At 42.1% G+C, this 11,562-nt stretch overlaps 2 protein-coding genes across 2 annotated transcripts; both read right to left on the bottom strand.

The window, feature by feature from the left end:
• Positions 1-1,689, bottom strand: LOC128467570 (acrosin-like). The gene is made up of 5 exons (XM_053449232.1): positions 1,620-1,689; positions 1,107-1,305; positions 744-1,009; positions 430-575; positions 1-264 (listed from the first exon to the last, which is right to left on the bottom strand). The coding sequence occupies exons 1-5, from the start codon at positions 1,687-1,689 to the stop codon at positions 1-3; spliced, it is 945 nt and encodes a 314-aa protein (XP_053305207.1).
• Positions 1,690-9,692: 8,003 nt separating this feature from the next.
• Positions 9,693-11,359, bottom strand: LOC128467569 (acrosin-like). Its single transcript, XM_053449230.1, has 5 exons — positions 11,290-11,359; positions 10,777-10,975; positions 10,414-10,679; positions 10,117-10,262; positions 9,693-9,956 (listed from the first exon to the last, which is right to left on the bottom strand). Exons 1-5 carry the CDS (start codon positions 11,357-11,359, stop codon positions 9,693-9,695), a joined length of 945 nt encoding a protein of 314 aa, XP_053305205.1.
• Between the last annotated feature and the right edge of the window lie 203 nt (positions 11,360-11,562).

The raw sequence follows: 11,562 nt of genomic DNA, 5'->3' as shown, positions 1-11,562 counted from the left end.
TCACGGGGTTTTCATGCCAGCTTTGCTGATTTTCTCAGCTAACTTCGGCCAGATCTTCTTCATGGCCTTCATTTCCGAAGGTTTGGATGCAGGTTTCTGGTCCTTGAAGATTTTTCCAACGATCCACTCGAGGTAGAACTGAGTGGAGGTGTAAACTCCAGGTTTCTGCTTTCGGGCGCAGCCGGAGCCCCAGCTGGTTACGCCGACCGCCATGTAGAACTTGGCTTTTTGTCTTTTGCACATCAGAGGTCCTCCGCTGTCCCCCTGCGCGATTCCAAGTAAAGAAAGCGTTCCGTTATACAGACTGTCAGTAATGACCGTTATCTCAGCTGTTCCTCGGCACCGTTTTACAAAACAAGCAGTGTCCAGGATGCTGAAAACATTAACAATGTATCATCGCTGAGTGAAAAGGGCCACGAATCGGCTTACCTGGCAACTATCGATGCCTCCCTGTTCATACCCCGCGCACAGATTGTTGCCTCGCACACGTCCGTTATACCAGGTCGGGCGGTTGCAGCGCTCCGTGGGGATCAGATTCACCGGAGCTTCCTGGAGAACGTCCGGCGATTCCTCCGCTGGAGAGAAAAAGATTTACCAAATGTATCGCTGGCCTCAGAAAACCCAAAGACAGGACCCCCCGCCCCGTCCCACCCCATGCTCCTTCCCCCCCCATGCTCCTTCCCCCACACTCACAATAGGGCCACTAGACATGTATATGTGAATATAGCTAAAGCGGTGCTTACCTCCTTCTCTGACGACACCCCAGCCTGCGACGTAGCAATCGTCCATTTTGCTTAGAATCGCTTGTTTGGCGGGGAGACAAGCCGGCTGAATATACTCGTTAAACGCGATGGGTTTGTTTAATCTGAGTAAGGCGATGTCGTTGCTCTGGGATTTCGGGTTGTACTTCTCGTGGACAATCAGCTCCTTGATGGTTCTGATCTGAGTCTTTCCCCCGATGTTGGATAGTCGGTTGGCGCCAAACACGAGTCTCCAGGAATAATATTCACTGAAGAAACCAAAGCACATTCTGTTAGCGATCCATTCGCTCCATTATTATATGACGGATAGTAAGGGGTCTCCCGTAAAACCATTAAGTTACTTACTTGCCGACATCCTTAAAACAATGGGCGGCTGTCAGAACCCACAAAGGATTCAGGAGGACGCCTCCGCATACATGATCATACTGCCTGTCACTGAAGTCCTGGATACTAACTAACCAGGGCCAGGTACCGGGCTCCGCATCCCTCCCCCCGACCACGCGGGAGCCACGGAAATCCTTCGCTAGGGGTCTGTTTCCACAGACTGAAACACAAAGAAAAAGACATTTAAGAGACGGGAGCTTTCTGGTTCAACGTAAAATAACTAAAAAGGATGTATAAGTTACTGTAATGCATACATTATATACGTTAAAGAATAATGTAAGGGTTAAACTATGTGACAGTTATAGACAGGAATCTGTGGTACAAATGGGGGCAGTTGGGATAAACAGTTAATGATAACAGAATAAGGTTTTAAACTATAAAACATCCATAAATTGTAAAGTTAATGGTAATGATCTCGGACCTTTTCCTTAACTCTTTTGATGCCAAATTGTCTGTAATAACAGATAAACTCACCTCCATATCCAGAGCTCGGAGATATAGTGAAAATATTCCAAATAATGAAACCGATGAGAAACAGCTTCATGCTCAGTCCTGGGCACGAAAACGCTGTTTACTTCTGCAGCAGAACGTACAGAATGTGTAAAGCTTTATGCACTATGACAGCATCAAGGCAGCATCGCCTATGAGGTCACATCGAGGAAACTCAGCCGTTCTCAGACATTACGAATCAGTGCAAGAAAAATATATTATAAATAAAATAAAATTAAAAATAAATTATGAAACGAGGGATCATTTATGGAGAACAAACATGCTGACAAAGCCTGTAAAAAGGTGATTAAAATGACAAAATTGGAAACTGAGAAACTGGTTTCTATAGAGAATATTTTTAATGTATTTTAATGGAAAAAAGCTTAACACAGAAAATGTTGTTTCTTTGTTATCTGAAATGTGAAATTTGGTTCGTGAGAACAGATAGAAAGCAGATATTATAAATATATTTTTTACACCGAGGAAGGGCCGATGGCTGAGCCCCTGCTGGCTGATTTTATGGAACCGTTTCCACAAACACGGGATTGGCTGAGACGGGAAAATGTGCAACTTAACACCGTTCAGGTAGACGAGGCCCAGGGCCGGATAATATAAAACCCCAAAGAATATAATTAGAAGTCTGCGTGGTTTAGTGAAAGACGAGTCTCATCAAACCAACCGAACGTTCTACGAAATGATTCCTGATCTCCCATGTTGTATTGAGAATCACGTCTTACGGAGAGATAATAAAGTAACGTTAATGTTGATGTTGCTTCTCAGCAGGAGGATTTACACAGAGTGGGGGGCCGGGCAGGCACGTAGGGGGGGGCCGGGCAGGCAAGGGGCAGACGAAGTTCAATACGGACAAATGTAAAGTTATGCATTATTGGAAAAAATTATAACAATGCAACATATACTTAATTAGAATGAACCTGTTACAAGGAGAGTTTTTATTAGATTTTATTAAATTTATTTTATATCATAATTATTTTTTATTTACAGGTGACGAGGACGGCCCCGGGTACCAAGTTTGAGTCTCATTATGCAAATTTAGATATGAATGATGGGGAAAATGAAAACATCTGGAAAAACAACAGATTGGGCCCAAACGTTATATCGATGATATTTTATGTATTTGGAGTGGAGATTTCATCTCATCTATTAAGTTTACTTCTTATTTAAATCCCAGTGAGTGTATTTTAGTCTTCACTCCTGTTATAGATGATCACACGGTAGGTAACAGTCGGTATTTTAAATAGAGATTATTTAGCCATGGATAAAATTAAAAATTGTGACGATAAAGGCGTTAATTGTTTAAATGTCAAGTTTATGACACAATATATTTCTCAAGTTGTTATTATTAAAAAAGACCTTAACAATATATTGGCGTATATCATTACAAGATGAATTCTTGAAAAATATATCGCCGGATAGACCCCGGAGTTAAGAATCTTAAAATTATCGGTAACAATGAAACAACAAGAATAAAAAAATGACCTAAAGATAATGATTTCTTGAAATGTTTTCATTGTAGCAAACTGAACAAAAATAAGTAACAAGATTCCTACAAAGAACGGGAGTTTTTCTAATACGGTTATGGGTGAAAATGTTAAAATAAAATGAACAATATTATTTATGTTTTACAATGTGGGTGCCATGAGCAGTATTTTGGACAAACTACCAGTAGATATAATGTGTAAATACGCCGTATATAAGGGGCTCCTGGAGGAATTCCCATGCAGGTCTTCTAAAGTGCTGGACGATGATCATACAAAGCGCAGCAGCCAACAAATACAAATAATAAATAAATAAAATAAAGTCTTTCAAACGTTTGATGAGTAAAATCCGCAAAGTTCTCCGTTATCCTCAACACATTTCACGTAAATCTCACGGTCGATGTCTTTCTGGGGCTCCGTTCTTATACCCAATAATCGGCGGTATTTCTGTATAATCCATCAGTGGCTTTGAGTGTTTCCGCGCATGCGCAGTAAATGGAGATACGGAGTCCTCATATGTCCATAAAACGGAGTCCATATACATTCCCGATAGCCAGCATCGTGCATCGTATCGTCGCCACGTCTAGAGGCGTTACGAGCCGTTTTGGAGCTGGTTGATGCAGTGAAGTCGGAGGGACTGTGTTTAGGAGGAAACATTTCAATAACTGAACGGAAGAAGTAGCCAAAAAACGGGCAGTAATGGTAATGGCTGCGACTGATGAGTCCAACAACGTGTGGGGGGTCTTTCCATACAAGGGACAAGCGCTAGATATATAAGTGAGCTGACGTCAGTTTAGCTTCAGTAGCGGCAGTTACAGACTGATGGGAGTTGGAGTGTGAGGCGGTGACAGTTAGCAGAGGCTGAGATTGATGCTCGTTACTCATATAGAATACTGCATGTTAATGAATAGTTTATTTTAGTGCAGAAAATGTGCTGTTGTGGGGGGGATTGGAGACGTTGTAGTGATTACTGTAGTGATTACAGGGACGGCAGCCAACATTTTTTTCCTCTGTTCCTGAGTGGAGTTTAGTTGATTGACACAGTTGGCCATTTATATCAAACCTGTCATTTGTGGACGCGTTCATTTTTATTATTTTTTATCATATCATCTATTACCCTTCATTGATAAATAAATATAAGGAGACAGAAATGTGAAATGCTGGAACGTGAGCTGCATGCACAGTGTGCGCGAGCAACCAGAGGGAGAGCTGCCGGAGCGATGAGAAGTGAGTGGGGACGGGAGTGGGGTATATGTATGGATGTGTGATCATGGATGTGTACTTGTGTGCCTGTAAGCATGGGCGTGTACATGTGTGTGTGAGCATGGATGTCTAATTCTGTATGTGTGTGTGAGCATGAATGTGTATTTGTGTGTATTAGCATGGATGTGTAGTTATGTCTGTGAGCATGTATGTGCACGCTGGGTGAGATGGAGTGTGTGTTAGTGAGTATGAGTAAGTGTGTGTAATTTGTGTAAGTGTGTTTACATATGTTGTATGTTGGAAGGGGGGGGCAATGAAAGCACAGACCAGTTGTTAACATTGGGGGCCCAGGGGAAGTTTATGCACCAGGACCCCGTGGTTGATAGTTATGCCCCTGGGTTGATCATGAGATCTTTCTTCCTGATGAAGCTGGAAATTGGTGAAACGCGTTGAGGATAAAGAAGAACTTTGCGGATTTTACTCATCACACTTTTGAAAGACTTTATTTTATTTATTATTTGTATTTATTGGCTGCTGCGCTTTGTATGATCATCATCTCGCACTTTAGAAGAATTGTGTGGGAATTCCTCCAGGAGCCCCCCGTATGAGGTGTATTTGCACATTATCTTTGTGTACAATATCTTCTGTATGTGCCGTCTATATCTATAAGTGGATATACAGTATTGGCCTGAAGGAGACATAAATGCACGGCCAGCATGACTGGGCTGGCTGTAAATTATCCAATGCACCTTTTCGGTGAGTTAGCCCAATGGCGACCCTCTGTTGGGGGGGTTATGATAATGTTTGCTGTTACCCCTCCCAAGGGTTATTTATTTCTACCCTCACTTAGATCTCCCTCACTTTTGGAAAATTATACGGAGCGAAGTTCCCACCCTCCCTTGTTTTGTTATGTTCGTGGTGTGGCATGGGGTCTTTCGGGGTCTGGCGTCAGTGCTGGAGTTGGCCATCTGAGGCATGGCAGCTGGGGGGGGGCATTACCCGGACGGCTGCATGCAGGACTTCCCATGGGATTGCCCTGGGGAGTTCGTATCGGTTTCTCTGTCGTGCAGAGAGGATGCCGGTGTATCGTGTATGCCTGCGCCAGCATTCCTGGGGGGTCCCGTCCTAGTAAGCTAGCGAGTTCATTTATTATGCGCTTAATGATGATGTTATTAGCTGGGGCTAATTGCGGGTTATGAGTATATGTTTATATGCTTGATGTTCCTTACGTTTATGAATTTCGCAGGTGTTTAATAAAATCTGTGACCATTTTCAAAATCCAGCAGGTCTCTTGTCTTTATTGGGTGATTGATGATCGTCATGTCATGTGACATTGGCGTGTTTCATGTTTTTAGATTTAGTGGAAGTAAAGAATAAGCTTTTATTGAGATGAAGCTTCCTTGATCAGTTTTCTTGTGAATGCATCTCATACACTTCACTTATTTACCAAATTAGATTGAACATTCTACACTATTATTATTATTATTATTATTATTATTATTTATAGCAATAGGTTTTATTAAAAAATGATTAATATAAATATCTATGACATCGAGTACATGATTAAATGGAATGAATTTAAATATGACGTCCAGTATAAGGTGTTTGTGAACCCATTGGTCAAGATACTGATGTAAAATAAAAAGTTTATATAGTTTAGAGGGTTAAATATTGTGATGTCGACACTATATTCGTTTATAGGTAGTTTGAACAATGATTTCGTCACGTTTATTCTCTCCTTTTAGTATTCCAAATAATGATTGATTATTAAGGTTCCAAAATGTGAAGATCTGGACAATGTTTTAAAGATGATGCCGATCGAGTAATTGGTCTCCGTATATATGAGAAAGGATGAAATAACGAACGTCCGTAGTCTCGGGAGATGGAAAGCTGTGAGGATGTGTATATCGATGGGGACGGAGATAGATCACAATGGATCATTCACAACATCTTGTCTTGATTAGGACTCGGACGGCATTGGATTAGTGGGGGGGGTGAGGATATTTATTGGGAAACATGGAGCATTTGCATTTCGTATTTGTAATTTGCCTTATGGAGTCAAGAAAGAATCCCCCCATCCCAAGTGGGGGGACTTGGGCCTGTTTTCAAACTAAATTAAAAAAACTGTGCAATAACCCAAAAATGAATTCACTGCTTCTCTAGAATATTTAATTTTGAATTGGAATATTAATTTGCTTTTGTTATACAAATAGTGATCATTAAATGCAATTAAAGGAAAACATTCAAACCAAAATGTTTGATTTATAATAAGAAAAATACGCTCTGTTTGTGAATTCTATTTACCCAAACTAAAAATATAGCATAGAACGTGGATCGTGTGGATTAATTGTGTGAAGGAATGCATTAATGTGCGAATGAATTGTGTATGAATACATTAATCAATATGTGTAAAGGATTTGTGTGAATGAGTGAGAGAATTAATGATTGTGTTAATGAAAAAAGTGAATGAGTGGCTAACGGTATGAGTATTTGTGTGTATCATAGATGTTATACGTTAGTTGGGGAAAGGCAAAGACGGCACAGGCAGGGTATTTCAGCCTTTGGGACCAAGATGGCACAAGCAAGGTGTTTATTGGACAAAGATGGCACAGGGCATGCTGTTTGGGGGCAAAGATGGCTCATGCTGGTTTGTTTGGAGACAAATATGGCTCAGGCTGGGCTGTTTGGGGACAAAGATGGTCTATGTGTGTGACATGGGTGCTGGTCAGGTTCTATGTGGGCAATGTGGACTCCAGGGGATGCTTTGGGTTGTGCAACCTATGATCTCTGCCTTTAATTTAGATGGTTTTATCTAGACTTGTGCATTTGTATTTGGGAGAACTTTTCGCGTTTTCAGTTTTTCAAACCAAATAAACTAATATGGTGGCGGGGAAACCTACACGAAGACGAAGAAGCAGCTGTCATTCATTGGATGATGTTGGAGGATGCCCTTGCCAGTGACCAATAGAGTCATTTGTACAGACCTGTAACACCTGAGTCCCAATCTTGGCCTGGGGTGGTTCCAGGAGTTTCAGCGTCGAGAGTTAAAGGTCCCTATGTGTGACTCTTTATTGGTTGATGCCAGAGGAGGCCCCTACCAGCGACCAGTAGAGTCACTCTTACGGACCTTTAACTCCAGGAGCCTCCCTGGGCCATGTTTCAGCTTCAGGAGTTAAAGGATTCTATTGGTCACTGGCACTGAGCTCCTCTGGCACCCACCTATGAAGGACTGCTGCTCTTCATTGGTTGATGCCAGGGAAGGCCCCTGCCGACGACCAAAAGAGTCGCTTGTATGGACCCTTAACTACTGGAGTAAGGAGACCAATGGTTTCCAATTGATCTATACCTGCAAAACTGGGTTTATGTGTTATTCTATTGTTATATAAATCTAATATACTATGTATAGCTGCATATACAGGGTTTGTAAGTCTAATTCAGTTGATCCAGGCTTGCGGTGTTTCCAGGGATTTGCATATAAAAGTATATAAGTATTGAGAATTATGGAAAATGCCTTTTAACTTGTATTATCCAAAGGAATAATGTTACAGAGGACAGAGGGATCATCGTCTCTGCTTCTGATCACTGGCTGTGGCTTCAATCATAGCTGTTTTTCTGTTAAAAACTCATTGAAGTCAATAAGAGGACGGTTTAGATTCCAGACGAGTCGTTAGTTATTTTCTACTTTCTTCGTACGTCTCTCTTTACTTCTAGTAATGCTGCTAAAACGTTTAATAATGTCAAGTTCTTGATTTTGTGGATTGTTGGGCTCCAGTTATTTTTCTTATCCACTAATATCATTTCAGTGCAAATGCTATTTAATAAAATCCCTTTAACAAATAGACCCTCTTTTCATGTGTTTTTCTTCTTGGGCAGATAGATGGGCCAAATATTTATACTCTTTTTCTATGTTTTAAAAAAGAAACATAATTTTTATGGGCCAATTGATGCGCTTTGTTGTGGATAGTAATTTTGTAACAAAAAAACTTCCTCTCCATGTTTAATATGCACCGTTGGCACTTTGAGGTCTGCAACTTGGTTTCGTGCAGAAAATTGGGCCCAAAAACATTCATCATCACTGTTCTAGACACTATTGTCTTCTGACACATATTGTAGAGATAATAAATAAGGGCCGAGAATATTACCAATAATATAAAAATAACTCTATACATTGACACACATTGAGAAATACTGTTACAGAAGGAGAAGACGGCTCCGCTCTTGGGATCTCACAATCTATTAGGAGGGGGAATGAGACGGAATAAGAGGGACTGCTTTGGTGAGGATGATCATTTAACGTTAGAATAAGTAGGAGAGAGTCTGACAGAACAGGCAGGGAATTCCTGAGAATCCGTGCAGCATGCGCAACACCCCGGAGATACAAGTAGGAAGAAGTCATGGAGGTTGGAAAGAGACGCAGTTAGGAGAGCGTTTGAAGATAACGGCGGAGATAAACAGGGGCTCCGTGTTCTGAAGGGCTCTACAGGAAAGGATCAGGAGTTTGAATGTTATTCTGGAGGGTATGGGGGCCGATGGAGGGACTGGAAGAGCGGGCAGCAGATGGAGGGCAACGAGAAAAAAACCTAAAGAAGATTAAGGAAAGAATCGAACCCCTCCATAAATACCCCTCCATGGATGAGACTTCAGACACTGTTAGACCCACATGTTCTAATGACGACATTGTACGCATCATTCCATAGGAAGTGTAGTAGACTTTAAATCAGAATAAATTGAAAGCAGAGCTAATTTCTGCTCAACATTACTACCAGAACAGCAGAAAGAGGGGAATTTAGGGGCACTTTGAAAATTCATTGGGTTAATGTTTTAAGCTACTTTTGTAGTGATTTTTAATGGAATCTCTTCATAAGCGTACAGTGGCCCTTTATCACTCCCATCACTCCTGGGTTCCAATGGCCCTTTATCACTCCCATCACTCCTGTGTTCCAATGGCCCTTTATCACTCCCATCACTCCTGTGTTCCAATGGCCCTTTATCACTCCCATCACTCCTGGGTTCCAATGGCCCTTTATCACTCCCATCACTCCTGGGTTCCAATGGCCCATTATCACTCCCATCACTCCTGTGTTCCAATGGCACGTTGTGTTCGTTGACCCAATTTTAAATTTAAAAGGCTGATTGATGGTTAGAAAACCCCTTTGCTATTATGTTACAGCCAGAAATTTCCTCAGTGACCCCAAACTTTCGACGTACAAGAAAAGGACTCGTCTTATTGATGCATATCTATTTATTGGTTTATTAATCTAGTCAATCAAGTCTACAAGTTGCTGACATGTAATAATTCTCTCCTGTAAGGAGACGGCTCAGATGCGATGGAATCTTCTATTTCTGGAGCTCTCGGGAATCACGGGGTTTTCATGCCAGCTTTGCTGATTTTCTCAGCTAACTTCGGCCAGATCTTCTTCATGGCCTTCATTTCCGAAGGTTTGGATGCAGGCTTCTGGTCCTTGAAGATTTTTCCAACGATCCACTCGAGGTAGAACTGAGTGGAGGTGTAAACTCCAGGTTTCTTTTTTCGGGCGCAGCCGGAGCCCCAGCTGGTTACGCCGACCGCCATGTAGAACTTGGCTTTTTGTCTCTTGCACATCAGAGGTCCTCCGCTGTCCCCCTGCGTGAAGTAAAGAAAGCGTTCCGTTATACAGACTGTCAGTAATGACCATTATCTCAGCTGTTCCTCGGCACCGTTTTACAAAACAAGCAGTGCCCAGGATGCTGAAAACATTAACAATGTATCATCGCTGAGTAAAAAGGGCCACGAATCGGCTTACCTGGCAACTATCGATGCCTCCCTGTTCATACCCCGCGCACAGATTGTAGCCTCGCACACGTCCGTTATACCAGGTCGGGCGGTTGCAGCGCTCCGTGGGGATCAGATTCACAGGAGCTTCCTGGAGAACGTCCGGCGATTCCTCCGCTGGAGAGAAAAAGATTTATCAAATGTACCGCTGGCCTCAGAAAACCCAAAGACAGGACCCCCCGCCCCGTCCCACCCCATGCTCCTTCCCCCACACTCACAATAGGGCCACTAGACATGTATATGTGAATATAGCTAAAGCTGTGCTTACCTCCTTCTCTGACGACACCCCAGCCTGCGACGTAGCAGTCGTCCATTTTGCTTAGAATCGCTTGTTTGGCGGGGAGACAAGCCGGCTGAATATACTCGTTAAACGCGATGGGTTTGTTTAATCTGAGTAAGGCGATGTCGTTGCTCTGGGATTTCGGGTTGTACTTCTCGTGTACAATCAGCTCCTTGATGGTTCGGATCTGAGTCTTTCCCCCGATGTTGGATAGTCGGTTGGCGCCAAACACGAGTCTCCAGGAATAATATTCACTGAATAAACCAAAGCGCATTCTGTTAGGGATCCATTCGCTCCATTATTATATGACGGATAGTAAGGGGTCTCCCGTAAAACCATTAAGTTACTTACTTGCCGACATCCTTAAAACAATGGGCGGCTGTCAGAACCCACAAAGGATTCAGGAGGACGCCTCCGCATACATGATCATACTGCTTGTCGCTGAAGTCCTGGATACTAACTAACCAGGGCCAGGTACCGGGCTCCGCATCCTTCCCCCCGACCACGCGGGAGCCACGGAAATCCTTCGCTAGGGGTCTGTTTCCACAGACTGAAACACAAAGAAAAAGACATTTAAGAGACGGGAGCTTTCTGGTTCAACGTAAAATAACTGAAAAGGATGTATAAGTTATTGTAATGCATACATTATATACGTTAAAGAATAATGTAAGGGTTAAACTATGTGACAGTTATAGACAGGAATCTGTGGTACAAATGGGGGCAGTTGGGATAAACAGTTAATGATAACAGAATAAGGTTTTAAACTATAAAACATCCATAAATTGTAATGTTAATGGTAATGATCTCGGACGTTTTCCTTAACTCTTTTGATGCCAAATTCTCTGTAATAACAGATAAACTCACCTCCATATCCAGAGCTCGGAGATATAGTGAAAATAATCCAAATAATGAAAGCGATGAGAAACAGCTTCATGCTCAGTCCTGGGCACGAAAACGCTGTTTACTTCTGCAGCAGAACGTACAGAATGTGTAAAGCTTTATGCACTATGACAGCATCAAGGCAGCATCGCCTATGAGGTCACATCGAGGAAACTCGGCCGTTCTCAGACATTAAGAATCAGTGCAAGAAGAATACTTTAAAAATTAAATTATTAAATAAAATTAAAAATAAATTAT

This window comes from Spea bombifrons, chromosome 10 (genome assembly GCF_027358695.1).
Source record: "Spea bombifrons isolate aSpeBom1 chromosome 10, aSpeBom1.2.pri, whole genome shotgun sequence".
NCBI lineage: Eukaryota > Metazoa > Chordata > Amphibia > Anura > Pelobatidae > Spea > Spea bombifrons.
The sequence above is the reverse complement of the archived record's forward strand: the minus strand, read 5'-3'. Positions and strand labels throughout refer to the sequence as shown.

Excerpts from the sequence above, each read along its gene's own strand:
- LOC128467570 (XM_053449232.1), bottom strand. The coding sequence starts at position 1,689 with ATGAAGCTGTTTCTCATCGGTTTCATTATTTGGAATATTTTCACTATA. Across the intron at positions 576-743 it reads GGGTGTCGTCAGAGAAGGAG|CGGAGGAATCGCCGGACGTT; the intron begins GTAAGCACCGCT and ends TTTTCTCTCCAG. Across the intron at positions 265-429 it reads GAGGCATCGATAGTTGCCAG|GGGGACAGCGGAGGACCTCT; the intron begins GTAAGCCGATTC and ends GGAATCGCGCAG.
- LOC128467569 (XM_053449230.1), bottom strand. The coding sequence starts at position 11,359 with ATGAAGCTGTTTCTCATCGCTTTCATTATTTGGATTATTTTCACTATA. Across the intron at positions 10,976-11,289 it reads TCCGAGCTCTGGATATGGAG|TCTGTGGAAACAGACCCCTA; the intron begins GTGAGTTTATCT and ends TTTGTGTTTCAG. Across the intron at positions 10,263-10,413 it reads GGGTGTCGTCAGAGAAGGAG|CGGAGGAATCGCCGGACGTT; the intron begins GTAAGCACAGCT and ends TTTTCTCTCCAG.